At 46.8% G+C, this 26,507-nt stretch overlaps 2 protein-coding genes across 2 annotated transcripts in view; one reads left to right on the forward strand and one right to left on the reverse strand.

Moving 5' to 3' along the window:
* Positions 1 to 370: 370 nt before the first annotated feature.
* Positions 371 to 11,608, forward strand: LOC146591669 (tudor domain-containing protein 7-like). Its single transcript, XM_085312444.1, has 5 exons — positions 371 to 402; positions 518 to 739; positions 4,272 to 4,413; positions 6,872 to 7,085; positions 11,308 to 11,608. The coding sequence occupies exons 2-5, from the start codon at positions 533 to 535 to the stop codon at positions 11,606 to 11,608; spliced, it is 864 nt and encodes a 287-aa protein (XP_085168570.1). The 5' UTR covers positions 371 to 402; positions 518 to 532.
* A 5,580-nt stretch (positions 11,609 to 17,188) lies between these two features.
* DGKQ (diacylglycerol kinase theta) overlaps positions 17,189 to 26,507 on the reverse strand; it is a gene marked incomplete at its 5' end in the record, with an annotated part of 102,067 nt that continues 92,748 nt past the window's right edge. The window contains 2 exons of the mRNA XM_085312442.1: positions 17,189 to 23,207; positions 24,357 to 24,509. Coding sequence (XP_085168568.1) covers positions 23,109 to 23,207; positions 24,357 to 24,509 — 252 coding nt within the window. The remainder of the gene's footprint in view (positions 23,208 to 24,356; positions 24,510 to 26,507) is intronic.

Here is a 26,507-nt window from a genome sequence, read left to right on the forward strand (position 1 = left end):
TGAAGATCCCAGCGTGGTGTGTGCAGGGTTAGGCTCCGTTGGGTTTCCTGTGGAAGAGCCGTGCGTGGCGGCCAGGTGCTGTGGGGTAAGCCATGGTGTGAGCTTGGTGCCTGAGTTGTGGTGTGAGAGCTGCTGGCATGAGGATCTCTCCCTCTGCATCAGGAGGGGCCTTACCTGGCAGCAAGACTTCTCTCCCGCGGCACAGCGACAGAGTTTACAAACCTCTCCAAATCCGTTTTTAAACCGAACTGCACGTTGCCTACCCAGTGGACGTTACAGGTGAGGTGAGGAGAGGTCCCGCTGCGAGAGGGTGTGTGTGGTGTGGGGTGGGAGCATGCGAGGGCAGGGGTCAGTTGTGGTGGTGGAGCCGTCGGTGCCTGGCGTCCATGGGTCTGGGAACAGGTGAGTCACCGAGCGGTGGATTACTTGCTGGTTTGGGTAGGCAGGCCAGGTGTTAAAGCGGGCGCTGTTATTGCGAGTGTGTAAGAATGCTTCTCCCTCTTGTTTTGGGGTGCAGGAGGTGTAGGTGAAGATGCTGGAGGCCGACCTTGTTGCAAAAATGCTGCGAGCTGTTCTTCACTCCCACAAAAATGGCGTCCCCTTGGCAAAGCTTCAGGGCGAGTACAAGTCGCTGACTGGGGACTGGATTCCCTTCCGGCACCTGGGACACGGCACGCTGGAAAGCTACCTGGAGAGCATCCCGGGAGTGGTCCGAATCGAGGAGAACAAAGTGGGAGAGGTAAGAGGGTGCCTTGCCTCAAGGCGAGTGCGGCAGGTTGGCTCCAGGCCGGCAAGTTTTGTGTTTGTGAGGTGTGCAAGGTTAGTCCCCTTCCCTCTGGCTGTGCCATGCTGATTAGCGTCCCGGTGCTGTAGGGTGTGTGCGAGGGCCTGTTGGAGGGAGAAGGGTGTAGCGCAAGCGCCCGTTGCTTTTCTGGTGGCGGAGTGGAGCGTGGTGTTTGGGAAGAGTGGGGTGTTGCAAGGCGTTGTCCCTGAAAGAGGAGGCCTGGTTGGGAAGAGCTGTTTGTGTGCCAGTGGAGCTGTGTTGCCTGCCTCAGCCTTTCCGCCTGTGTGGGGCTATTGCAGGGGTTGTCCTGGGGAGCGGCGGAAGGTGAAGGCTTGTGGGTGTGCCTTGACTGTGTCTTCAGGGTGGGCTTAGGCTTCTCTTTGGCTGCAAGGGGGGGTGTGGTGGACACTTTAGCCTGGTGCTGTGAGCATGCGTCCTTGGGGCTTGTTTAGCAAGCAAGGTCTTGCTGTGCAGCATTGTTGCCACTTCACTGGCTTTGCCTTTTGCAGCAGGTGAGCAAGCTAAAGAGTCGGGGCTTTTTTTTGGTTTGTTGCAGACCTGTGTGGGCTGCAGCCGCATCGGTAGCGTGATTGCGGATTGCTCTGGAAAAGTTTTGTGCTGGTGTCGTTGAAGGTGTCCTGATGGCTGCTCGGTGAAGTGGCTGTTGGTTTCTACCTTGGGCCTTTCTGAGCATGACACAGAAAGAATTCTCCCTTTCCCTTGAGAGCATTGCTTGTCCTCTGTGTAATATGTGCCCTGCAGATGATGTGCAGCTCTTGAAGCTGGCTGGAGAGGGAGAGGATGAGCATCCGTGCTTTGAGGTAGTGCAGGTTGGCAAGCAAGATGTGCGGAAACAGCAGGAGCATGTTGTTAGGTGAGGGGGGGCTGCAGGTGATGCCTCGCAGGCGTATTCCCTTTAAACAGGGAAGTGCCAGCGAGGCAGAACTGTGGGAGAGAGGCACATAGGCTTTCTGGGAAATAGCCCAGCTGGACGCCTCTCTGCAGCGCCTGCCTGCTAATGCACACAGCTTGGGGAACAAACAAGAGGAATTAGAGGTCTGTGTGCAGTTGCTGAGTTAGGATCTCCTTAGGATCATGGATGTGTGGTGGCATAGGCCACACAGCTGGCGTGCTGCTGTTGATGGCTACGGGCTGTTCTGGAAACAGAGGCCAGTCAAGCAAGGTGGGGGAGTTGCCCTTTATGTGAGAGAGAAGGGAGACTGCATGGAGCTCTTCGTGGAGACAGACGATGAAGCAGTGGAGAGGTTATGGGTGAGGATTATAAGCAAGCTGAGTGATGTTTTTGTGGGTGTCTGCATGTTCAGGGAGTAGTAGTGGCTGAGACCTCCTTCAGACAACTGCAGGAAGTGTCCCCTTGGCAGGCAACAGTTCTCACAGGGGACTTGAGCACCCTGGGTATCTGATGGAGGGACAAGAGCAGGGCACAAGCAGTGTGGGAGGTTTCTGGAGTGCGTTGATGGGAACTTCTTGACTTAAGTGACTGAAGAGCTGGCAGAGAGGGGTGCTGTGCCGGACCTGCTACCACTGTAGGTGGATGCAGGGAGAAGTGACTGGGGAGACTCTAGAGCCACTGTTAGAACAGGCAGAGATGGGGTTAGGAAAGCCAGCATGGATGTTAAGTTGAATCTGGTGAGGGATGTGAAGCACAAGAAAAGCTGCTGCAGGTGTATCAGCAGGCGAAGGAAGCCTAGGGAAAACACAGGGCCAGTGGTGAATGGCAGTGGTGGCCCAGTCTTGATGGATATGGAGAAAGCTGAGGTTCTGCCTGCCTAGTCTTCAGCAATCACAGGTCCGTGAAACCAGTGGGAAGGTGCAGGGTAAGGTAAACTTAGATGGTCGGTGGAGGAGGGTGAGATTAGGGAACCCTAAACAAAGCTGGACCTGCCCAGTTCCACAGGCCCTGATGGGGAGCACTCAGGAGTGCTGCGAGAGCTGGCCGATGCCGATGGTCCTGTGAGGCAACCCTCATTTATGTTTGGAAGGCCATGCTGATTGGGGATGTTGCCAGGACTAGAAGGAAGCAAATGGCACTCCTGTGTTGAAGAGGGGCAAGAAGGAGGACCTAGGGAACTACAGGCAAGTCAGCGTCACCTGATCTCTGTGCAGGTGATGGAACAAATCTTCCTGGAAACTGTTTGCAAACAGGTGAAGACAAGAAGRTGACTAGGAGGAGCAAGCCTGGCTTTATGAAAGGGGAGTCATGTATAAGCAACTGGGAGGGCTTCTGCAGTGAGCTCACTGGCTGAGGGGAGAGGCGTGGATGTTTCTCTTGACTTCAGCAAGGTTTTTGATACTGTCTCCGATAAGCTCATTGTGGACAAACTGATGAAGTAGGGAATAGATGAGTGGAGCGTGACGTAGACTGGAAACTGTTTGATCTGCTAGGTTCAAAGGGTCGTGATCAGTGGCACAAAGTCCATGTGGAGGCTGTAATGAGTGGTGTCCCCTGGGGTGAGTGCTAGGTGCAGTACTGTTCAAGCTCTTTGTGAATGACGTTGGGGATGGGACAGAGTGGCCCCTCAGCAAGTTTGCAGCTGCTACAAAACCAGTGCACCCAGTGACTCTGCTGCCTGCTGTTCAGAAGGGCCTTGAGAGGCTGTCAAAATGGTTTGAGAGGACCTGTAGAGGACCTCTTTCTGGTGAGGATGTTGGAAGGCTGGACCAGGTCTCCCAGAGAGGTTGTGGAATCTCCATGTATGGAGACTGGGCCAAAACTAGCTGGGCCACATCCTGAGCAGCCTACTATGACCCTGTGTTTAGCAAAAGGGTTGGACTAGGCAATGTACGGAGGTTGCTTCCAGCCTCAGCTCTTGTGTGATTCTTTGCATATAAGGACTGGGCGTGTGAGGCTGTGTGTGGAGAGGTTACCTGCGCAAGCTCTGGCACTAGCGAGTATGTTTTCTGTGTTGGGGGTGAGTGTGCAGCTGGTTTCCTCTCTGATTTCTAAGCATGACCTCCTCAGATGGTAAGAGCCTTTGTTCTGAAGGATCTGAGAGAGACCCCCAGCATCTGCAGCAGCCGGGAGTGTGAGCTGAGCCAGGCAGCTGGAGATGCTGGGGCTGTGCAGTGGAGGAGAGAGGAGAGGGAGGATGAGCTGGAGTGCCCTGTAGCAAGTCAAGAGCGTTGCCTTGTCACTTGTGTCATGCTTTTGGGTTGGGCTGAGAGGCTGCGGAGAGCTTCTGAGGTCTTGAGTAAGGTGGCGCTGCTGAGCGGTGACTTACTGTCCTCCTCCTCCTCTTCTCTTGTTAGAAAAGCTGTTTTCTCTTTTCCTGAGCATCTCTCTGCTAAATGTCCAAGGTGTCTATGAAGTCCTGGAGGAAGTCCTCTTGTCCCCTGCTCGTGTGCTATATTTTCAGTGTCTGTGCTTGCTTGGGAGCACAGTGTTGTGCATGAGTGAGGGTCCTGCCTGTGGCTAAGCTTGGACCTCAGCGACTGTTTGCCCTTGTCCCTTTGGTACCCTGAGCAGGTCACTTGCCATGCTGTTGCTTGCACCGAAACAGTGCGGATTGCTCAACTGGTAGCCCGGCAGAGGAGCTCCAAAAGGAAAGTGGGACGACAAGTGAACTGCCAGATGAGGCTGAAGAGCACAGCTCCTGTCACATTAGTAGGTAAGACACAGCAAGCTGAGGAAGGCCCAGCTACACCAGATGGATGTGTAGTTGCAGCAGTGAAGACCTTTGCTCTGAGGAAGTGATGCTGATTGCCACCGGTTGTGTGGTCCTGTTAAAGAGTAGTTGTTGTGGCAGAGTGTTGCTGGCAAGGGTGGTTGTGCGTAGAGGCTAAGGTGTGTGAGGCAGCCCTTCCCAAGAGTGTCCTTGAGTTGCAAATGAGAAATGTTCTTGAAGGACAGCGGGCTTCACTTGCACCTGCCCTTTGCAGCGTGTATGTGTGTGGGAGCAGTGTTTAAGCTTTGGAGGTGTTGTGTAGCTGTGAGTCTGTGGGTGTTTCAAGGAGGAAGAGCAAGGACCGTGGTGGGTGGCAGGGATCAGCCATGCCCTCCTGGGGAGAAGGAGCCTCCTCAACCGTGTCCAGCAGCGCCCGTGTCAGTGTTAGCGACTCTCGCTGCTGTTGTAGGTGCCCCAGGGCCCTGGCATTGCTGCACCCTTTCATCTCAGTGGCCATGGCAGTGGTTTTCCAGAGGCTCTGGGGCAAGCGTCCGTCCTGTCGCCATGCTGTGCTGCTGCTGCTGCCCAGGCCTTGCAGCAGCCAAGCCTGATGTAGGTGTTACAGTGAGGTTTCAGGGGAAGCAAGTGGCAGTGGCATGACAGTAGCGTGTCTTCCCCACGGTGTGTGTCCCAGGCGCTAGGTTCTGTCTCTGTCTCTCTGCTTATTTTTCCCCAGAACCGTTTTCGGTGCTGGGTGATGTATCAGAGGGTCCGTACCGGACRGCATACGAGGCAAGCGGGCGATTCCTTGCAGTCCTAGCTAGAGCTTTGGGGGTGGGGGGGCGTCTGGTGACGCTCCCGCAGTGGCCTCCTTCCCTTTTTGTTCCGGAGTGTGCCTGGGAAAGCGGTGTGGCTGCCAAGGTGTCTTTTGGGAGAGGGAAGAGGGGCTGCAGCCAGTTTTTTTGCCCCTGAAAGCAATAGCGGTGGGCATGCCAAGTGTCCTGGGACGACCCRTGCTGAGCGCTTTGGCCGAAGGGAAGCCGGGGGCTCCGTGGCTGAGCTGGTGGTTGCTGCTGCTGGCTGTTGCACAGGCTGGAGAGCATGTGTGTCAGTGCTTCCGTTTTGTGTTTGAGCAGCTCCTGGCATGCCGGGATTTGGAGGTGCCTGCGTGTCTTGAAGGTGGGAGAGGGGGGTCTGCTGTGCGATCTGAGGAGAGACAGGCTCCATGTAGGGCAGCGAGGGCCAGAGAGTCCGAGGCAGGCTAGCAAGCCTGTGTGTGTGTGGAGAGGTGGCTCGGGGTCTTCCTGGCAGGGGGCCTTTGGAGTCCCCTGGTTGCAGAGCGTGGTGCCTGCTGGGGCTGCGGGATTCCCTCCTCGCCTGCAGTAGGTGCTGGAGAGGCGGTGATGCTGCGGGCCAGCAGCTGTGCAGTTCCTCTGTCACCCTTGATCTCTTCTTGCCTTTCTTCTGGCAGTGTTTTCTGTGGTTCCTCCTCTTCCCCCTGGGAGGTCTGTGGAGCTGAGGGCTCAGTTGTTTGAGGCAAGAAGGGTTTTGGGGTGTGGGCTTGCGAGCATTGTTTGGGTAGCGTGAATGCCTGTCCTGCGGGAGGCTTGCCAAGCTGGAAGCTCTTCTGGACAGATGACAGTAGGGTGGGAGGAGGCAGCATGAAGTAGCCTGTGCAGGCTGCCTCACAGCTGCAGAGAAGCTTTCTCTTTTGTCCTGAACCTGGCTAATAGCTTCCTCTTCTGGATCTTCCTGCCTCCCCTCCCCCCCCACCTCCTCCTGTCACACCGGTGGTATCTTGTACGGAAGAAGAGGGGTGATTTTTTTTTTCTTCTGCAGTAGCACTTTTGGTCTGCTGCAGCTCAAACTCGCCTGAGCCACTTTGGCCCTGGCTCGTGGGGGCAGAGCATTTGCGACTTGAATTAGTGCTTGAGAGTCACCAGAAAATCTTAACAACAGGCCCAGCCTTCTCCTGGATGTCTGAAATGACCGCTAGGGCTCTGACTGGCATGGTGGGCACAGCTGGCATGGTGGGAGCTGCCTCAGGCAGGTGGAGTTACACTGAATGCCCTCCGTGTTGGGTTGCGGGCAGTGCTGCCAGCGGAGGTGAAGTGCAGCCTGGAAGATGGGTTTCAGCCAGGACTGGCTTTGGTATCTTACAGGCTGCATGGTTCTTCCTGACTGTGATGAGACGCAGGTGTCTCGTGTCTTGGCCTGCTGCCATCTGGAGATGTGAAGTGAGGTTTTGCTGGTCCCTGGGTGTTGTGAGATGAGGCTGTAGCGAAGAGATGAAGGCTTGTGGCCGAAAGCATCCCGACTGCTGAATGTGTTTTGCGGAAGGATGGATCCCCTGGAGGGAGCTCTGTGCTGTGCCTGAAAACTCTCTGGGGTGGGTGGAGGAACCTGTTGCGTCAAGAGCGTGGGACAGCATTACTCATGGCTACGTCTGGCACCTCTTTAGGAAAGCCCAAAGGAACTTTGCGACAACCGAGGTTGATGAGCAGCTCAGAAGAAGGCAGCAAGAGGCCCGTCCCCCGGCCGCAGAGAGGCAGAGGTATGGCGTACGGCGTGGTGAAGCCCACTGTAGAGAGCGCCCTGCCTGCCTTGCCCCTAGCCGCTGGAAGTGGACCATCTAAAGACATTCCCATGCAGAGGCATGTCACGGTGATAAACAGGTCAGTGTGTGTGTGCGCACGCACGTGTGTGTGTGTGTTTGGGAGACAAAGTGGAGCGTGGTGGAGAGCACTGGCTTTGGTGGGATGAGGAGGTGGGAGCTGTGGAAGCAGGTAGGTATACGTAGCAGAGGACCGTTCTGCTGGTCCTGCGCGCAAGCAGTGCTGTGGGGTTTGGGAGAGCAGGAAGGACTTTGGGTTTTGCTTGCTGTTAGCTGGTCAGGGGAACGTGCTACACTTCCAGTGCTGCAAGAGCTTGGAGCTGCCTGGGGACTCCCCGCTCCTGCTGCCATTGGGCTCGCACAAGGTGGATGGGGGAGAGCTTGTCTGGGAGCGGCAGCGTGTGGTGTTCGGTGCCTTGCAGTAGCTGAGCGAATCCATGTGCTTGCTGCGTGTGGGCTGCGTGGTTTGTGGAGGCAGCCTGCGAACGCTTGCCACATGAGCGGTGTATTTGGGGACGTGGGAGTCCAGGTCCAAGGTTACTGCTCTGTCAGAACCTGGTCTTCGACTGTGTGTAGGTGGGAAGGCGGAAGCAGAGGGCACCCCTTTGCCTCTGTGGGTGGTACTGAAGGGTTCCCTGTGCTCTTGGCCTCCTAGTGTCTGCTTGGGGAGGCCGTGTGCCACCGGGTCATGAAAACTGTGCGTGGCACGGTGGTTGTTTGCTAGAGCAGAGCGCTGRGCTGCTCCAGTCAGTGCTGCAGGAGGCTTTCTGTGTCAGCTGGAAGTGAGGCAGAGCGCTGAGGGTAATTTGCGTCTGCAGGGGGCTCCTTGTTACCTCTTTGCCACCGTCTTGATGGCGGCGTTAGTCTTTCTGGGTCATTCTGCGAATCCTTGAACACAGCGGCTGCCTGGCGAGGTTTGGCTGAGTTTGGAGCCGGGGTGAGGGCCTGCGAGGCTGTTGTGCTGGCTTAGCATTGCCCGCTGGTTTTCAGCTCTCCTCTGAGCATCTCTAATCCGCCTTGGCTTACACAACTGCTGTGCCATCGTTTCCCTTTCTGCGTTGTTTACGGCTGCCCTGGGTCATCAGATGCTGGAGCGGGGAATGTGCTTGTTGCGGCCACATTGTGGCCGTGCTGAGCCTCCCGTAGCCGCGATTGTCCTGGTAATCCTCGCCAGGTCACTGGGCTCGCTTAGAACGAAGCTCGCTTTGAAGCGGAAAGCGACTGGAATGCCACTTGGAAGCGGGCATGGCTGATAAGAGCTGCGAGCAGTGYGACAAGTTAATCCTGCAGTGGTGGCTGCTTTTTATGGGCGACCCAAAGAAAGAGCGAGAGGGTTTGGGCGCATCCCTCGGGCGAGTGCTGTGTGTGTTGGAGCGGGGGGAGCAGGTGGTGGAAACGAGGAGCAGCTCACCCTGGTTGTGAGCGAAGTAGCTGCTGCAGCTTGTGTGCCCGCGTGTAGCGTGGTGACAAAGGTCAATGCTACTGCCTCTGCGTGTTCCCGATGCTTTGCGAAAGGCCTAGGTTTGCAGCTGTGCTGTGCTGGTACCGCTTGGGCCAGCGCTTTCCTTGCAGATAGCTGTCTGCCCGCAGGCTGTGTTGTTGTGACGTTTGCTTCTGCTGCTGGAGGGGCAGGTGCCCGGGGAAGCGGCAGGCAGTCTCTGCAGATGCTCATCGGGTTTGTTATGAATGACCTTTGCTTCAGGGAAGGGCTTTCCTGAAGGGCTGGAGACAACGCTTGTGTTTRGGCAGTCCGGCTGTGGCTGTAGGAGCAAGTGTTAAGGCATGTGCAGGCCTTAGTTAGGAGCTGCAGCTGTATGGTGTGGGCTTGGCCTCACAGGCTGTGCAATGCTGTGACCTCACATCCAGCCTTGAGTGTAGTGCTGTAGATCCTGGTTCTTGAGCCTTTTGTTGGGCTCCCTTGACTCCCTTTGGAGACATGTTTGTGAGGGCCAAGATCCCCATGCTGCAGGGGACTCAACTTCCCCCTTCAGGCCACTGGGGACAGCTGGCCCACCCCAGGGAACAGCTCAACAACACCAGAAGAGATCAGTGCCAGCAGAGCAGCACTCCTTCCCTCCCCTTCCCAGCCTTCCAGGAAAACCTCCAGCTGCTCCTGGCAGCTCTGCAGACTGCTTTGGAGGCTTGAGCAGCCTCGCATGGCCCTGCAGCTGGGAGTCTTCTCAGCAGCAACAGTCCTCTGCTGGGACATGAGGAAGCAGGAGCCTTTTGTGGACACTGCTGTATGTAAAGGCTCAGCTTTTGGTCTCTAACAACTGCAGCCCCAAAACCTGCTTTCCTATCCAGGTCAGTCCAGAAGAATCAGGCCAACTCCTGCTGTGTCCACTCTGGCATGAAAAAGCACTGTCTCTGCTCCCAGCTGCAGCAGAAGATGCTTGGGTTTGACAACATGTCCTGGATGTGGGCAGGCACCCTGCTGATATGGGAATACAGGACAGGTGACCCAGGGGCAGCAGGAGGGACCCTCAAGGAAAGCTCTGGAGACAGCTGAGAGAGCAGCCACACATACTCTCTTCTGCTCTTGACATGCCGTTACTGCTTCTTTTCCCTCCCAAAACTGTATATAATTTTGAAGGAAGTGACTTTAAAAAAAATTGAACAAGTTGTACATACATTAACCAAGTAGTTGCAGCATGAGCATCTTTGCATAGACACGTTAGACTGTTTCTCCTGCAGTGACTTCAAGAACCTACAGCAGTAGCACATCCATGGGTGGGCAGAGCTTCAGGAAGCCTTGTACTCATCGCATTGGGGCTGTTGCTGTCCCCAGTCAGAAAGCAAGAGGGCAGCAGCCTCCATCTAATGAGTGAATACGGTTAACTGCCCATCAAAATCCATGTAGCTGTGCCCAGTAGCAAATAGACTGGATTGTAAATCGAAAAAAAAAATACCACAGTCAAAATGAAGATCCATGTTTTTGTGCTGTGATGTTTTCATGACACTCCTTCCATTTATGCCAGCATAAGACTTGGCAGACACTTGGCAGATACTTAAAACTGGAAAAAGGAAAGCATTGTACGCTACAAGGCAAATTTAAACTGCTTCTGGGAAGTTTTAAGAGCTTTGGGTTTAAAGTTTGTGACAAGAGCTGATGATACATGACTCTTGCACACTGAAAGAGTATAAAGAATCTTCATTATACGCATTTATATCAAAAGGAAGCCTGACGATACCAGGATGCTTATAAACAGCTTTATGAAATAACACTGCAAAAATAGTTGGTCTGGAGAGAAGTTGTGGGCAGGGGATGGTTGATGAGGAGTTCAGAATAGGGTGCAGATACTAGCAAGAGCCAAACATTAGAAACAAGGGAGGCAGAGTGTGGTGCTAGCAGCAGGAGGGAAAGGTTGGACTGGAGAGAGCTGGGACGCTGCAACCAGTGGGAAGAGGAGAGCACTGGGCTGAGCAGAGAAGAAAGAGGAGCAGCTGGGAGTGGCTGTGCAAGGAGATGAGGATTTGGCAGGAGAGGCCAGGAAAACTGGGCAGCAGGAGGCAAGGAGGGAGAGGCTGGGGTCAGGAGCTGAAGCAGCGGGAGTCGAGGTTGGCTGCTGCGTGTGCCTCGTGCTGGTGAAACACAGCTCAGCATTGGCTGAGCTAAACCCTGTTGGTCCTTGCTCCTGCCCAAGCTCGGTGGCAGTCCAGCGGGAGAAGTGTCTGCTCCCTTGATGGAGTGAGTGAGTCTACTCTCCCTGTGTGCTGCAGGGGGACTGCAGGAGGCTCTTCCACTTGGGGTGTTTCCTAGTGCACGCCTGTGCTTTGTCAGAGGCCTGCTGAGAGTGTTGCAGGGCCCCATCAGCATCCGAAAGGTTTGTCTGGGGGAGGCGCTAGTGAAGACAGTAGCGGGCATTGCTCCATGGACTGAGAGTCACGGAGGCTGGTGGCCCAGGCTGTGGCCTGTGTTTTGTTGAAGAGGCTGCTGCAGCGAGGGAGAGGCTACTGCAGCCTGCCCTGCAGGAGAGCTGTGGCCACGGGTGCGCACACATCTTCCTCGCTTTCTGTGTGCTTGTGTCGTGAGGCAGCACGTCTGTGAGTGGCGTAGTGCCTGTGTTGTGACAGGCAGAGGACAACTCTYGCTGCCCTGTTCAGGTGGGTCTTTGGAAGGCCAGAAAGCCTTCTCTAGCTCGGCAATAGAACTGGCTAGGGGGCAGCTTTCTGCAGGCTCTCTAAGGGAGCGTGCGCCTTCCCGAGCTGATGTCTTTGTTCGTCTGTGGCCGGTTCCCCTCAGCTTGTTCTGGGGAGCAGCGTTCTCTTGCTTTGATTTCCAGCTACTCTGGTGCAGGTGGTTGTGTAGTAGAAGACCTGTGGTGCACCCCAGAGGAGTGCCACTGCAGTGCCATTAGTAGGAGGCTGCTGAAGAAGTGTTTGTCGAGGAGGGGACCATCCTCTGGACAGAAGCTCGTGTGCAGCACATCTGAAGCTGGCGTGGCTGTGCTGAGAGGAGCAGGAAGGTCCCTGGTGGACATGGTTGCTGCAGGGGCTGCCCAGGAGTGTGGAGCTGCTGGGGCTGTGTGCTTGGGCTTTTGGAGACTTTCAGGAGGGCAACGTGCTGGAGTGGCTGAGCCCTGACGGGGAAGAATTTGCAAGTGAGTGGATGTGTTAGCAGTGTCCCCAGCAATCCTTGGCTTGGCCCAGCCTGTTGTGTACCAGCACAGACTCAGAAGCAGTCTTATAGCAGAAGAGCCAGTCCTCACCTGTGGCCCTAGCAGAGCATTTGCGGCATAGGTTTGCTGAGAAGAAGTCCTGAGTATGGGAGGATTGCCAGAGAAGTCCTGAATGCAAGCAAGGTCCCCTAGAGCACATTTCCAAGGATTGTGTCCAGACAACTTTTGAATATATCCAAGGAAGGAGACTCTACAACCTCTCTGGGTTACCTTTTCCAACGCTCTGTCTCCTTCGCAGTGAAGAAGTTTTTTAATCATGTTTAGATGGAAAAAAAATTTTGAAGGGTAGAAATTCTGTTATCTTACTGGTGCCCTGTCCCAGGACTGCTCCAATTCCCTGGGTAAGAATTATTTCCTAATGTTCAACCTGAATATCCCAGACTGCAACTTGTTGCTCTTGCTTTTTGTTTTATCATCTGTTATTACTGAGTTTGGCTCCATCATTTTTGTATTGCTCCATCATTGTTTGACTCTGTCATTTTTTTCCATTAACTACCTCCAGTAGTTGTTCTAGAGTATTAGCAAAATACACCGTGAAGAGGAAGCCTAAACCGGGCAAGGTGGAGTTCAGCTTACCTGATCCTTCCTTACAATAGATCTTGGATGTAGGGAGTGATACCTGCTTCTGGTTGGAGCATGACAATACCAGCATCAATCAATCAAGGCAGGGCTTCCCTGTCCCCCAACATGCTTAACTCTCCCCCCCCACTATCACCAAGTTACTCCTGTGAGAAATCAATGGATTTAAGAAAATTTGCCTAAGGCAGGATGGAGAAGTGTGTGTGAGGGCTGGGAGTGTTTGAGCATTCAAAATGGAATGACGTGCCTTTCAAATGAGATATGTTTCATTAAGAAACATATTGGCATTGAAAGRTGATAAGTTACAGATAAGCCATTCCAAAATGAGGAGGTCATTTGGTGGAATAAATGCTGATACAAGCAATGACATGGAGTTTGTCGATTGTCCTTTTAACTTGCAAGTGTGTTCATCTGGGGACTATTGGTTCCTCTGACTGCACCATCTTTAGGAGAGGTGATTCTCAGGTGTGTTCTCATGTGATGTTCTCTAAGTTTCACCACAGTATAAATGTTTCATTTTTTTTAATGTGTCTGTAACAGTTGCTGCATCTAGAAGTGAGACTAAATAAGGTATGAAGGTATCTGCCTCAATACATGCAAAGGAAACAGCAGCYTCTTTATAGGTCCCAAGTGATATCACCAACACATATGTGAAAAGGCTGGGGTGGACATGCCTTAGCTGATTTCAGCATGGCTCCGCTTCAGTCCTGGAGAAAGTTCAGTGTCATCCCTCATACGACAGTTCTCCTGCTTTGCTGGGATRTTGTTTGTAGGCCTAGGAATTTGAGCATGAATGTTTCTATGTGCACTTTCATTCTGAATCAGATGGAAGAGACTTGCAATCTTAAATCTGTCTGCCTTCTCCAAGTCGTTGAGGGGATAGAATTTCTGTCTTAAGGGGAGAAAAAGATTTGTCTGCTGTGAAGAGGAGCTAGTTAAGCCAAACAATTAAGTCAGTATGATTTAACTTTATAGAAATGGAGGAGGACCCATGTAGGGTGGAAGCAAAGAGTTCTTTAAAAAACTTAATGAGCAAAGATGCTGGAACACTCCATAAAGCCAAAACAAAGATAGAAGTAGTGCTTGACTAAATTCACAGACAGAATGAAGTGAGAAGGTGACATTCATGAGCAGATAGAATAGCAGAGAGGAGGACCACAGACGGAAGGTATGATCAGGTGAGAAGATGGAAAGAGCAGAGTGGAAGAGCACTCAGTAGCAATTCTGTAGAGACATTCCTCCTTGTGACCAGATATGATAAATTACTTTGCCTGGGGCCAAAGATCTGAGACTGAGATATTTACTCACATGTTCTCCCATTTGTCCTAGTCCCTGCCCCAGCACTTACTTAGGCTATGTCCACGCTGAATGAAGATTCTGCCCTAGCTCAGGTGCTGGGACACCCCTGGGAGTGAGTCTAGAGGCTCAGAGGATCTCCTGTCTCAGCAGCCACCACGTGCCTTCCTGTTCCAGCCTTGGCACAGTGTTGCAGGCTGACCATCTGTCAGCTGGCCCTCTCAGGCACGAAGGTAGGTAGAAGGTTGGAGACAGAGGTGGTATTTGGCTCCTCAAATTAGTTTCCTTTCTCTGTGGAGAAAGACAGTGGGCAAGGGTGAGCGTGTTGGGTGAGTGTGTCGGTGGCCAGAACCGACTCAGTAGCCCTTACTGGGACCTCCAAGCAAACTGGAACAAGGATTCACAGTGATAGACAGGGAAGATTTGTGCCAGCTTTCATCTGTTTAGTGGGATGCAGTAAAGCTGTTCAGAAGAAGACAGCATGACAGTGTTAAAGACCTTTTGGCCATGAACAAAGAAACAGGCAGCCACTGTGGAATTATGCAAAATGGATTTTGATCAAGGCTGTGTAGCTAATGCCTCAGTCTTTGTGAAAAAAGTCACATGTTCTTTAATGGTCATGAGTGCTCGCTTTCCAACCTTTCTTCTGCAAGGGCATGCTGCCAACAATCAGGGGTTTCCTACATGGTAGTCAGGGCATGTGCTTTAACTCCTCCTTTGCTGGGAGAACYTCAGAGATGTAGCATACGAGCAGTGTGTTTTCATATACTCTTTTTGTCTCTGTACGCTTCATACATACCTCTTGTTTCCACTAGCCCAAAACCAACACTCTTTCTTGCTCTTGAGTAAGAGAAACTGTTGTGTCATGTACCAAAGGTCGGGTACCAAAGGCAAAATAACTTATCAGAGGTTTTTTGCCAATTCCCTAATTGTGAGGCTTAGTCACTGTTAACAAAGCCTAGTGAAAGTTGTTTAAAGGGCAAATAATTAATACTGAGAAACCACATTGCCCTGTGAGGTAACATTTAGTTTGAGAGAAGGGCAAAGGATAATGAACTAACAACATGCCACTATTAATTAAAGTTTTGAGTGCTTCTGCAATAATAAAACCCTTGTTCTGTGGCCTCACTTTCCAGTTCAGCACAGGAGTCACCTCAGTCCTCTCTTGATATGTAACAGTACTATCTGCTGTTCAGTGCTCTGGAAGATACTGTTTTCACACTCAGTATGAAAGAAGCAGGGATATTCTGAGTATTTAATCGAGGTTTAGCAACCAGAGGGCTTGTCCTGGAGAGCCCAGCACTGGACTCAGCACTCCAGCTGTGGCCTCACCAGGGCTGAGGGTCACCTCTCTCTACCTGCAGACAACACTTCTCCTGATGCAGCCCTGGAAGATGTTGGCCTGCTCCGTCTGCATTGCTCGTGCTGCACTGGTGCGAACAGCTCCCATGGCCAAAGCAGCGGTCTCTCCATTTGGACAGACAGCACTTGTGTTCACAACAGTCCTTCTTCCCCTTCCTTCCCTGCCCAGTGCTCTKCCTACCCAGGCCCTCACTTGTCCATGACTAAGGGGGGTAGTTCCTCCGGCTTCTTCTATTTGCATCCAGAAACCCTCTGTTGACCCGCTCAGTGTAGCAGGGATGGGGGTGCTGTTGACCTGGGACCTAGCCCTGCTACCATGCAATGCCTTTGTCCCCATGGATTCCCTAACCTAGTGCTGAAAATACTGAATTAGGAGTTTCCAGAGGAGCACAGACACAGCAAGCAGCTGTAGGAAACTGTTGTGGAAAAATCACAAAACAGAGATGCTTAACACACAAGGGCTGTGCTATTCTAGAAAGATTTTACCAGTTATAGCAAAAATGGCTCCAGGACTGCTTGAATGGTGCTGAATTCCACACACCGCAGTAGTATGGAGTTGCCATCTTGAAACTACCAACTAAGAAATTAACTACACTGCTGCTTTCCGTACAACATGGTGATCTTTTCATGGAGCATGACACCATCTCAAATAGCAAGGCTGTAACAAAAGTAGTGCCCAGAATACAGCTAAAGCAAAATATATTTCTCTCTGCCTAAGTGTATCTCATTATTTTTAAAGCATGACTGCTTCACAAACATCTAGGGTAGAACAGATACTGTATTTTTCACAGACATAAATTCTAGTTATAGATCTGTGGTAACTGCAAATTATAACTGGATACAGAATTTCAAATCAGTGCAAAATGTACAGTCAAACACAAACACATTGCAAAATATATACAGAATTATTCTAAGAAAATAATCCAAGGACAAACAGATGTTTAAATATCAGAGAAAAGTCCATCTTTTATAAGTTACTTTTTTTTAAACTAGTTAGTACATTAGGTATATTTTTTGTAGACAAGTTACCACAGCATAGTGATTTGCAAGGCAAACATCAAGAAACAAGGTACACCATTGAAACCCTGTTTTTGAGACCAATCCACAAGTAAATGTGTGATACGCATTTATTAGTTTGAGGCACACAATGTGGAAATAGTTTTCAACCACTTCAATGCTTATACTTTTTGGGGGTATTATTAGGCAGATGCACAAAGAATAAGCACTAGACAGTAACTAAACTGTTCAGTGGTTGCCTTAGCTTTGCTTTTTGAGCCGAGGCAATTTATTACCAACATATTAGAGCATTCACAAAAAAAGCCATAAGGTATCTTAAGAGTATCCTGAAATATAAACAGCATTAATAAAAAAAGCTAATGCTCAAGGTTGGCTGCTTTAAATAACAAGAGGTGAAAAAACGTTAAACACAGTTATTTAAGCACTAGTTAAGCCAAACTTCGAAGAGTTAACATATTGTGGGTTGTTCACAAGTAGGAGGGACAGTGAGCTCTAGCAAATGACAGACACTGATGCTCTGCATTCAAATAGAGATGTGTCCTCCTACGAATCAGAACCTGTAGCTTCTTCAAGATGTTGCTTGCTAGTGTCTACACCATTGCTATTTAAACTATCCCCAGGATAACATGGTTTGGCATGTCCAAAAAGCTGGAGCGATACAACTATTGCTATGAAACGAATCCCAAGGATTGATTTTGTTTTACAAGAGCTGTGTGGGTACGGTAAGTACCTAAGACTACACAACAAATACTCAGTAATTCTTTAAGCACCTCTTGCTACCCCATTTGGCAGTATCAGCAGCACAAAGGGAGAGAAACCATGGTCAGGCCAGCTCTATCTGCTGTGCACAGACATGTGCCTGACTTGTGCCTCATCTGCTTCAGAAAGCAAAAGGTGGGTGGGTGGGACATATCCATGTGGACAGTGAGAGATAACTGTAAGAATCAGACAGTCACCACCAAACTTGTGACATTTCTGCAGCCAAGCAAACGGGTGGATTCTTTGCTCTTTAACCTGCGATAATCTCCATATATAAAACTCAGGTATGTACATGCATTCTCATTTGGAGTTACTACCAGGAGTGTGTAGGATTCCTGGAATACAAATGAAGACAGAGCCCCTGAAATGAAGTCTTCTCCTAACCACCACACTTTAACATGTAAAAGGGTGTATCACTGGGAGCAATCAGGGAAATAACTACACCAATAACAGTGCCCTATTAAAAAAAATATTTTGCTTTGGAATACATCTTTAATATCTACGCACATTTATTTCAAGACTTCAGACCAATTTTTTCAAAAACAACACACTGCTTAAAAATCATTCTCATAAATTATCTTCACAAAAAATAAAGTCAATCTTTAGGAAAACACGTTCAATACAACACTTGTATCAGTACAAATTCTGTTCTTCAAGTCCATGGCAGAAAGCTCATAATCAACATCTAAGTATCTCCAAAGGGGCATAGTGAGGAGTCTAAACCAGAAGGCAACTGTTTTATTAACTGTCACAGGAAGCAGAAACAGTGCTTCCAAAACACAAAAGAGTGCACTGTTTCAACTGACATGTATGGGTTTACAATCAATAGTCACTGTCTTGTAAACATTGAAACTGCTGGTCTAACTGTACATTTAGAAATAGTTTTAGTAAGTTGCATTCAATTCACTGCATTCCATACATACAATGGCTACACTGTTAATCCAAAAAATTATACTAAATAGCAAAAGGAACAAATGATTTTAAGTCAGACCTCTCATACAAACCAAGTGTGAAATCAGTAAATGTTGACATTATAAATAAACTTTAACATTATGTATTATAAAATCAGTATAATAATCCTAATTCTTCAAATAGCAGCCAATTTGTAACCTTTAAAAATATATATGAACTCTTAGTCAGAAATAAATACATATTGCAATGTGGGGAAGATACCCTCTCCTCTTGTTCCCAAACAGGGCTTTAAATGAGAACGTAGTTTTAGAAAGGGGGATAAAGGGACACTGCAGTCTGTGCAACTCCTGAAGGTTTAAACAGTTGCTTTCTACAGACTTTTTTTCATCATAACCTGAAAGTGCATCTTTAAATTTGTAGACAGAATCATCCCCTTATTTACAAAAGTACAAACATTGCAGTTTTGCCACACCCTAAGCATATCTAACCTGCATTTACTGTTAAGTGCAAAAAGTATGTGAAGTGATCCAGGCGCAGTGTAAGGCCAAAGCCTGAAACTGAGCCAAGGCTCCAGCATGAACCCAAGCTGCACAGCTGTTAAATGGCTGAGGTGGAAGTAGAAAATAATCAGTGGTTCAAGCTCAACAGCTGCCCTGGTGTTTTAGGCCAGCAGCTCCATCACTGACCACCACCTCCTGCCACTTTTCATATTATTGTTATCGCTTCAGTGCAAAGACTAGGCCTGGAAGGCAGGAGGGCAGCCTGGCCACTGAGGAGAACGCAGAGCCTGCAGAGGTTGCAAGTAGGAGGCACAGCACAGGCTGAAGCAACATCCAYGCAAGACCTCAGCCTCAGAGCTGCAGCCTGGGCAGGCAGCCACCTGGCACATGGGCACAGGCTAGTGCAACTATGGCACCCTCTGAAATACCCATCCAGCTACATCTCTTCTCAAGATTTTAAGCCTTCTAAAGTGCCTCAAGAGTTCAATCTGACCTCTTCAAACCAATGAGGCTTCATTTGAGTAATGACACATTTATATGCCAAATATGCGTAAATGCTCATCACTTCCAAAGAGTTAAAATTCAAAACAAACACATTATTTGCTCTTTAAAGAAATGCAAACCTGTACAATACTTTGAAGAAGGTAACTGTGAAGATTAATGAGTAATTGTCTATCATATTTCATTCAGGTTTTGTTCCCTATTTACATTTTGCAATGAACTATGCTATAGCTTCTTCTAACTTTTAAAGCGTTACATTATATGCTACCATTGACTTTAAACACATTAAGATTTGATTTAAATCCCCAAAGAGCAATGTGAGCTCAAAGTGTACACATGCAGATAATACATTCGAAAGAGTTGTGCTTTGACTTCATTACCATCATGTCTTGCTAGAAAGTACATACCCATTAGAAATATATGCTGGGAACTTAAATGGGACCAGCAAGTAAGCAAGCTGTCAGCATCCTGTCTGAAAGTGGAAAGAGAGACACCCAGGGGTGAGTGCTGTCAGAACACTGCTGCACAGCAAAACCTAAACAAATATGCACTGTATAAAGAAATACAATAAAACCTATTTTTAAGAGGTATGTGTATATATATATACATGTATTTTATATATACACACACACACACACTCACACACAAAACATATATAAATAAAATGTTTTCGGCAAAATAACTCTATACAGTTTCATTTAAAAATCAATGCAGTAAGAGCATCAGCAGTTTAAACTGGCCAAATGAAGCCTAAAAGCCAAAGGAAAAAACAACATTTTTAATGAAGTAGTATTTGTATCCCCAAGATCTTTTAAATTTAGGTTSCCCTAATTCAGGACAGAGATGGTGCATTTATTCATCAAAACAGATTTTAGCAACTGACCTTCCCTTTCCTTGTTTGTGATAGTAGGATATGCACCATGACTTCCAGGACCCTTCTCTCCCCTATGCTGGCAAAGCCTAGAAGGACACTACTGAAAGATATAGTATCTAAGCAAGAGAGACATTAGTTGTATGAAGTATGCCTGCTGTGGTCTGCAGGTGAGGTAAAAAGGCAAGGCTGTGGGGAGAGGATCAAGGAGCATGCTATGGATTATGGTCTCCGATTCTACATCTCTGATGTTGCTTAACACCTGTTTTGACGAAACTGAGCCTCATCCCCAGTACTTTCACTACTGTCACATTGTTCAGTGTAAATGCTAACTCAGGATGTTTAATATTAAATACAAGGAGTCATGACCTCTCTTCAAGAAAGTCTTGTATTATTATGGAAAAATTTCTTAGTGCCTCTTAGATATATAATGGATGAAAACACACACAGAAAAGGTATGTTTTCCTTGGTGTACTGGTGTTTTACAGTACCTGAAATTGGAAGGTCTTAACACAGTTCAAGAGTTTTTTCTGTTAAAAATGTTTACAAGAGCATGGCTATCTCAACTGCCCAGAAATCTGCTTCGTCTTCACAACATACCAAGAATCATCTAAGGGAGATACTATATGCCAAGTGTGTTTTACTCAAGATTTCATTCCAATGTGGCACGTATCTCCTCAAATAACATGTGGGAGCCACTTTCTGTAAAAAGAGAAAAAGAAAAACCCCTTCCCCCCTTTCCCTTCTCTTTACTAGGATCCTCTCCGGGAGCTGTGAGAACACATTCATACTTTTGCTAGTGAAAGGTCAAGAGCTAGATAGCTACTGTGATGCTATCCTAAGACAGGCTTGTACAATGTCCGAGGAATGGAAAACCCCAACGGGAGGATGTGCTACAAGCAGCAGCTCTCTGACCCCAAAGTTTCATTTTATTTCATGTAATACGAGATAGTGACTGATAGGGAAAGACAGTCCGGTCCTTAGTGAGCCAAGAACATAAAATACTGCCAGTTGCTGCAATATGCCTGGAAAACTAATCAGATGGGTTTGTTTACTTGGGCTGCAGAGGATGGTCAGTACCAATAAACTTTAAATTTATGAATGTTTTCTGTAAATGAAAGTCAATAATTTTCCTCTCCATCACAGAGTCTGCAGTCAGTAAGAAGATTATGCAGTCTTTCAGCTATCCCACAGACACAAAGCAGATTCTTTGGCTTTCTGGATTATAAGCAGCAATCTATTTAAGATTTCCTAAGTTGGGAGCTTCATCCTGAGAAGACATACCCTGAAATACAACACTTGCCCCTTCCTACTTGTAATGCCAATACCAGGATGCTGTATGAGCTCCAGTTAGTCCATTCCTGCCCAGGCTCTGAAGCAGATACAATCCCCCATGTTTAGTAATTAAGAGATGAGTACTTTAGCTCTGTGCCATTAACACAGTCATCTTCATAGCATGAGCCTAGTTTATATGTGCAATAAGAGTAAGTTGTAGCCCATATGATAGTCCATAAAGATCACCCCTAACAATTAATGATTTAAATATTTAATAGGAAACTTCACTGAAAACAAATGTATTAGTTCTCCAAACGCACCTCTACCAGAACAGTAAGACCTTGTTAATAACAAGAATCACTGGACAGCAAGGAGAAACTGCAGGCAGCTCATGCCATCCTTGCTTGGCTGTTTTGCCTGTCTCTACAGCTTTAGTCATATAGCTCTGTCTATTGCTATAGATGACTGTTTTAAAGCACCCACATTGACACCTGATCTGTACTGTGACTGGAAAATGTAAAACACAGGTAAAGATCAAATGCTGCTGAAGTTGGCACTGTGCTTATAGTGTACACTGATCAAGTAGATCCAGCAAGGGCTGCCTCAGCACGTATTTAGCTCCAACACAAAACCATGATGTTTGCACACTTCAGTGTCTTACTGAAGTTCTCTGAAGCAGCTGGAGATGTGTTTAGATGCACTGGCCAGAAGAATGCTTCCAAAGCTGCCATTTGAGTGATGAATTCATGCCATCCATAGTTGTGCTTGTTACTACCATGCATATGCCAGCATAGCTTAAGCAGTTCCAGGCAGCAAATGCACCCAAGCAGGAAAAGCATACACGCTCCTCACACTGTAACTGACCAGGCTGAGGGCAACCTTGTTTATCATGTTGATCTGGAGTGAAGGGTGAAGGGTCCAGCCACTTGATAACCCCGATGAGATGAGACCAGCAGAGAAGTTAGTAAGGACCACCATGACCATGGCCATGGACAGCAGATACATGTAGTGTTCTACAGGACCAACAGGTCTGCTATATCCCCAATCTTTAGCAGAAAGCTATGAAAAAAGTACTGGATCCCAGTATCTTCAGCAGGCAGATAAGCAAGGAGAGGTAGTCGTATCTCAAAGGAGCTGAAAGAGCGACAACCTCTTCAAAGCACACATTCATCCAAGTGGAAGAGACAGTCACTGAATCCCTGCCCCACAACTGCTGGCAAGAACAGCAGCTGCAAAGGACCTGTGAAGGCTCACTACATAAATGACTGTTCACAACTATCACATTCCCAGTCATCTGAAGCCTACAGCACTCTATTTCAGCTCAGCTTTAACCTATCACTGTCCTAATTTACTTCAGTGATCACTAAATAGTACTTCTTTTACCCTAATTAGTGATGGTTCTTTTAGTCTTTGAAGTTTGCTTTTAAATAACAGTCCAACATATGACAAATAAGTAAACATGAAGTAACACAATTAAAGACAAGGAGAGAAGTCTGGTGTCAAAGGCAATTTCTCAATGATAGAAAATCAGTATAATTAATACTGCCTCTGGTTTTCTTGTTCCTTTTTTTTACTTTAGAGTAGTAACCAGTGAAATTCAAATGCCTTTAAAAGCAGGATTTGACTCAGTGTGGGAAAAGCTAAACTGTAGCTGATAACTTGCTCTAAAAGATATTTTCCCTTCATTCATATTGTCCAAATACCATTGAAACCAAATTCAAATATTTTGACTCAGCTGTTCTAGWACATTCTCTGTCCCCAGTGTATGGGGCTCCTTTTATAGAAATCATCTCTTACGTTTTATATTTTTCTCTTCTACGGTAGCACTGCTTCGGCTGTGTTATTTGGACTGATCTGAGAAGGCCTCAGCAGCTCATCTCTTTGCCTTTTTTTGGTTTGGAGGCTACTATGAACATAAATTTAAAGGAACACATTTTCATTTATGGAATGATATACCAAGATGCATCTATAGAATGGTTTTTCTTGAAGGAAAAGCTAGGAAAGAGAGGAAGAGTTTTTGTAAAAGTAGATGAGGAAATCTCAGCATCTTGGAGTCTGTGTTTGGCCTCAGTTTCCACAAATTAAAAACTGGGGAATAGTTTATGGAAAAGCAACCCAAAGTAAACATTTTAGATGAGTCAAGTGGTAGATAAGTGTTTGCAGCAATGAGGCACTATCTTTGAATAACCAAGCAGAATCCAATACTACATTATGTAATGAAAGGCATGCTCATAAGCAACCCTTCTTCACTAGTTGTCTGCACTCAGTTTCACTGAAGCATTGTGGTTATCTACAGTAGATGTGCTGCACCCATGGTGACCACAGGTCTCCATTTAGCGTCCTCCTTCAGTGACTGACATGCTATCTGTTCTCATCTCTCTTGTACTTCCAGTTTTCTTCTGCTTCTGCTTGGACTTTTTCAACATATGGACCTAAAATAGACAATTTTTAAAGAATGTGAGTAAGGATCAAAGTAGCTGTAGACCCTACAATCAGATCTAAGGCAACTAATAAATAAGCAAAACGTTGCAACTGCAACAGAAAAGCAATTTAAATACACAACTAACTGAAGCACCTTGCTTTGTAAAGCTATAGGATTAACTGCTTTTTTTAAACATAATTTATACATGTATGTGTATAGAGACATATCAAGATATATATATATGTGCATGTGTATGTTATATATATGCAAACATAAATACAAACCCACGTGTATAGAACACACAATTAGTCACTAACCTAAAAGATACAAATGTTTCTCATTGGAAGGATAATCTCAGGTTTATTCTCTCTTTTTTTTTGTTATAAAAGAACAAAGTTTAATATATTTTCAAACATCTGAAGTATGACCCTCTTTTTCACTTATTTCTCCTCCACAAGAACCTTTGCTTTCTACCAGGAGGGCTAGATACTCTCTAAGATTGCCTGCAGCAACAAATACCTGTAAGTTAAAAAGGCAATCTGAAGGTAGCAGACAAATGTGTAGACCTGCATGGCCGCAGCTGAAAGCCAGCTACTGTGAAATGATCCTTTAGCTATTTCAAAGTCAACAGCAAAATTAACCTATTTCTTAGGCTGCTAATCATCTTTTCCATCTAAATATACACTGAGATATACTGGGAAAATGGATAACTATTTACTCTGAAACCTCTGTTTTTCAGAGCCTCCTCTCTTGCGGTTCAATTTGCTTATTTTTTTTTAAAGGACACTCTGTCCTTCCCCCAGCACTGTCAGTAGACCACTCTCCCTCTCACACACTACAGCACTTCCATTGCCCTCGTAACTCTGATCTGCTTCAGTGCAAGCAATGCTGCTTAGCGATCATCAAAGGAAAAAAAACGAAGAAAAAGTAGTAATCACTTGGCTGAAAGTCAAAGACCGTTTTCTTAAACAGTCAGCAGAGAGGACTCTCAAGCCAGTCTCTATAGAAACTGCTATGTGTTTATCTAACAGTTATTACACTCTGCTGACTAGCTCCATTAAGATCCATCATCAAAGCACAACAAGGAGCAAGAAAAAATAATGTTAATATCCACTGAAGAAACAAAATTAAGTTGCTGAGGCAAACCTACAGCCAGTACCTTTGGTCCTGCAGCAGAAATAATAATTTGGCCTGGGGCCTGGATCCAGGGCTCTCCATCAACTTGAACTGGAATTGGCTTTAGGAGTGTTACACGAAAGTATGAGCCCTGGGCTATGCGGATTCCTGATCGAAGACCACCTTGGACTTGACCCTGTCAGGAAGTAAAATCCAAGATATCAACCACCTCCAAAACCAAGAAGCTCAGACAAAATCTTTAGCTGCATTAAAGCAGGGAGAGGGTATGGATAGAGTCATATTGCCAGCTGAAATTTTGAATTTCAAATAAAAGAACTGTTTAAGCCAAATCTGTAGGGGATACACATGCTGAAGCAACGTTAATCCTTCAAGTTACTGCATGAAGATAAACTCATATCCCCGCAGAATGCTGCCTGAGGCAAAGAAACTTACATAGTGTGGTCATTTGTACATTCAGGTTGGTAAAGGAGCATACGCTCACAAAAATCTCGTTCACTTTCACTCCCTTCCCTCCATAAAATAGTGAACACATTTTTAAATCACTTAACTACACACATGGACTTTGGTCTATGCAAAACTTGAAAATCTAGAAGTGCTCTACCATATGAACATGGAGAGAGAATTTTGCAGTATTCACCTCCATATTCATCTACAGCTACTGGCTCAGTGTTACCTGTAAAACATGAAGCAAGGTTAAGTTTTCTGCTACAAATCCTCTTGGGGAATATGCAGAGGCACCAAACATGCAGGTAAAATCCTTAACACAAGAGTACAAAGCCGGAGCTCAGGTTTGTTAACATTTATATTCCAACGCAATGGTACATTCCTTGTTGCTTCTAACTAGTTAAAACTTCTAAGGATCTCTAGCAAACTACTACTTCTAATGGAATGTTTTATACTTGTATTCCTTAAAAGAACTAAATTATAAAACTGCAAAGTTGGCAGACACCAAAGATTGAGGTGCACAATTTTAAGTACCCACCTTTCCATTTTTGTTGGTTATATGGATTTGTTGTCTCTAGTTACCTGACCACATCGTACTTTTTCAGCAACATATTTCTTAAAATAGTGAAAGAAATTTTAAAATACAAAAATAAAACTAACTCACAGCACACCACTGCTAATAACAGGCCATTGTAACACATATCTCATACATGGAAGACTTAAAGCTGCACCAAACTGAGACACAGTATTACCTGCAGTACTGACATATCTGCTTCATGCAGCATGCAGACCAAAAGCAACTAGCACCAGATTTTCAGAGAAAGATACTGGATAGCCTGTGGCAGATAATTATAAAGCCACTTGTCTTAAAGGAATCTCTGCCAATTAAAGGCAGACTGACTGTGATGAAGTATAGCAGTATATTTACAAAAAATCGTAAGTGAAGAATGGGTGTTCTCATAACATTAAAATAATGTTTTTCATCCTCTAACTGTTTGTTTTTGGCACCATGATATGGATAAAAATAATGCATTTTGAAATAAGCTAGCTTTATAGTCCCCATCCACAACATAATCATTTTATTCATAAGCAAGAAAGACACTAAGTGCTATCATTACATTACATAACTAACAGCTTGAAGAGATACACGTGTAAAGAATTTCTGAAATTATCCTGAACAAAATATATCAACATATTTAAAAGACAAAAAACAAAGAAAGCACAGAAAATACAAAAGAAAGCCAATTCTAATCCTCCTTTTATTATTTATGATTATTTAATTACTATTATTTTTTACTTTGTATCTCTTCATTATTAGAGAAGAGACAAGCAAATGCATTGCACTTACTTCAGCTTTTTCATTGTTTCGTGTAACTGACATTTCTATTTTTGAATGAAAAAATAGTCTTGTTTCTTAGTTTCATGAAAAACAGGACTGTTTTTTTTTGATATGTACATGTATGTATATATGGGGATTCAAAGCCTGCTTAAATCATTAGGCATTTTCCCATGCACTTTAACAAGTCCTTTACACTTCTAATACTTTTCACATCCTATTCCAGATTCCTTCTGTTTCCACTTCATCTGTTGAAGTCTGGCACCTAGACAGGGATCGCTAAAACAGGTGATAAAGGCCACTATAGTCAGTGCACAGGCATAGCAGTCACAGCTGAATGCTTGCTGCCTGGATGCTTTGTTCACATAAGAGTCAACCTTGTTCATCAGTTCT

This window comes from Rhea americana, unplaced genomic scaffold, assembly GCF_003343005.1.
Source record: "Rhea americana isolate MKP2758 unplaced genomic scaffold, rheAme1 scaffold_365, whole genome shotgun sequence".
NCBI classification, from domain to species: Eukaryota; Metazoa; Chordata; class Aves; order Rheiformes; family Rheidae; genus Rhea; species Rhea americana.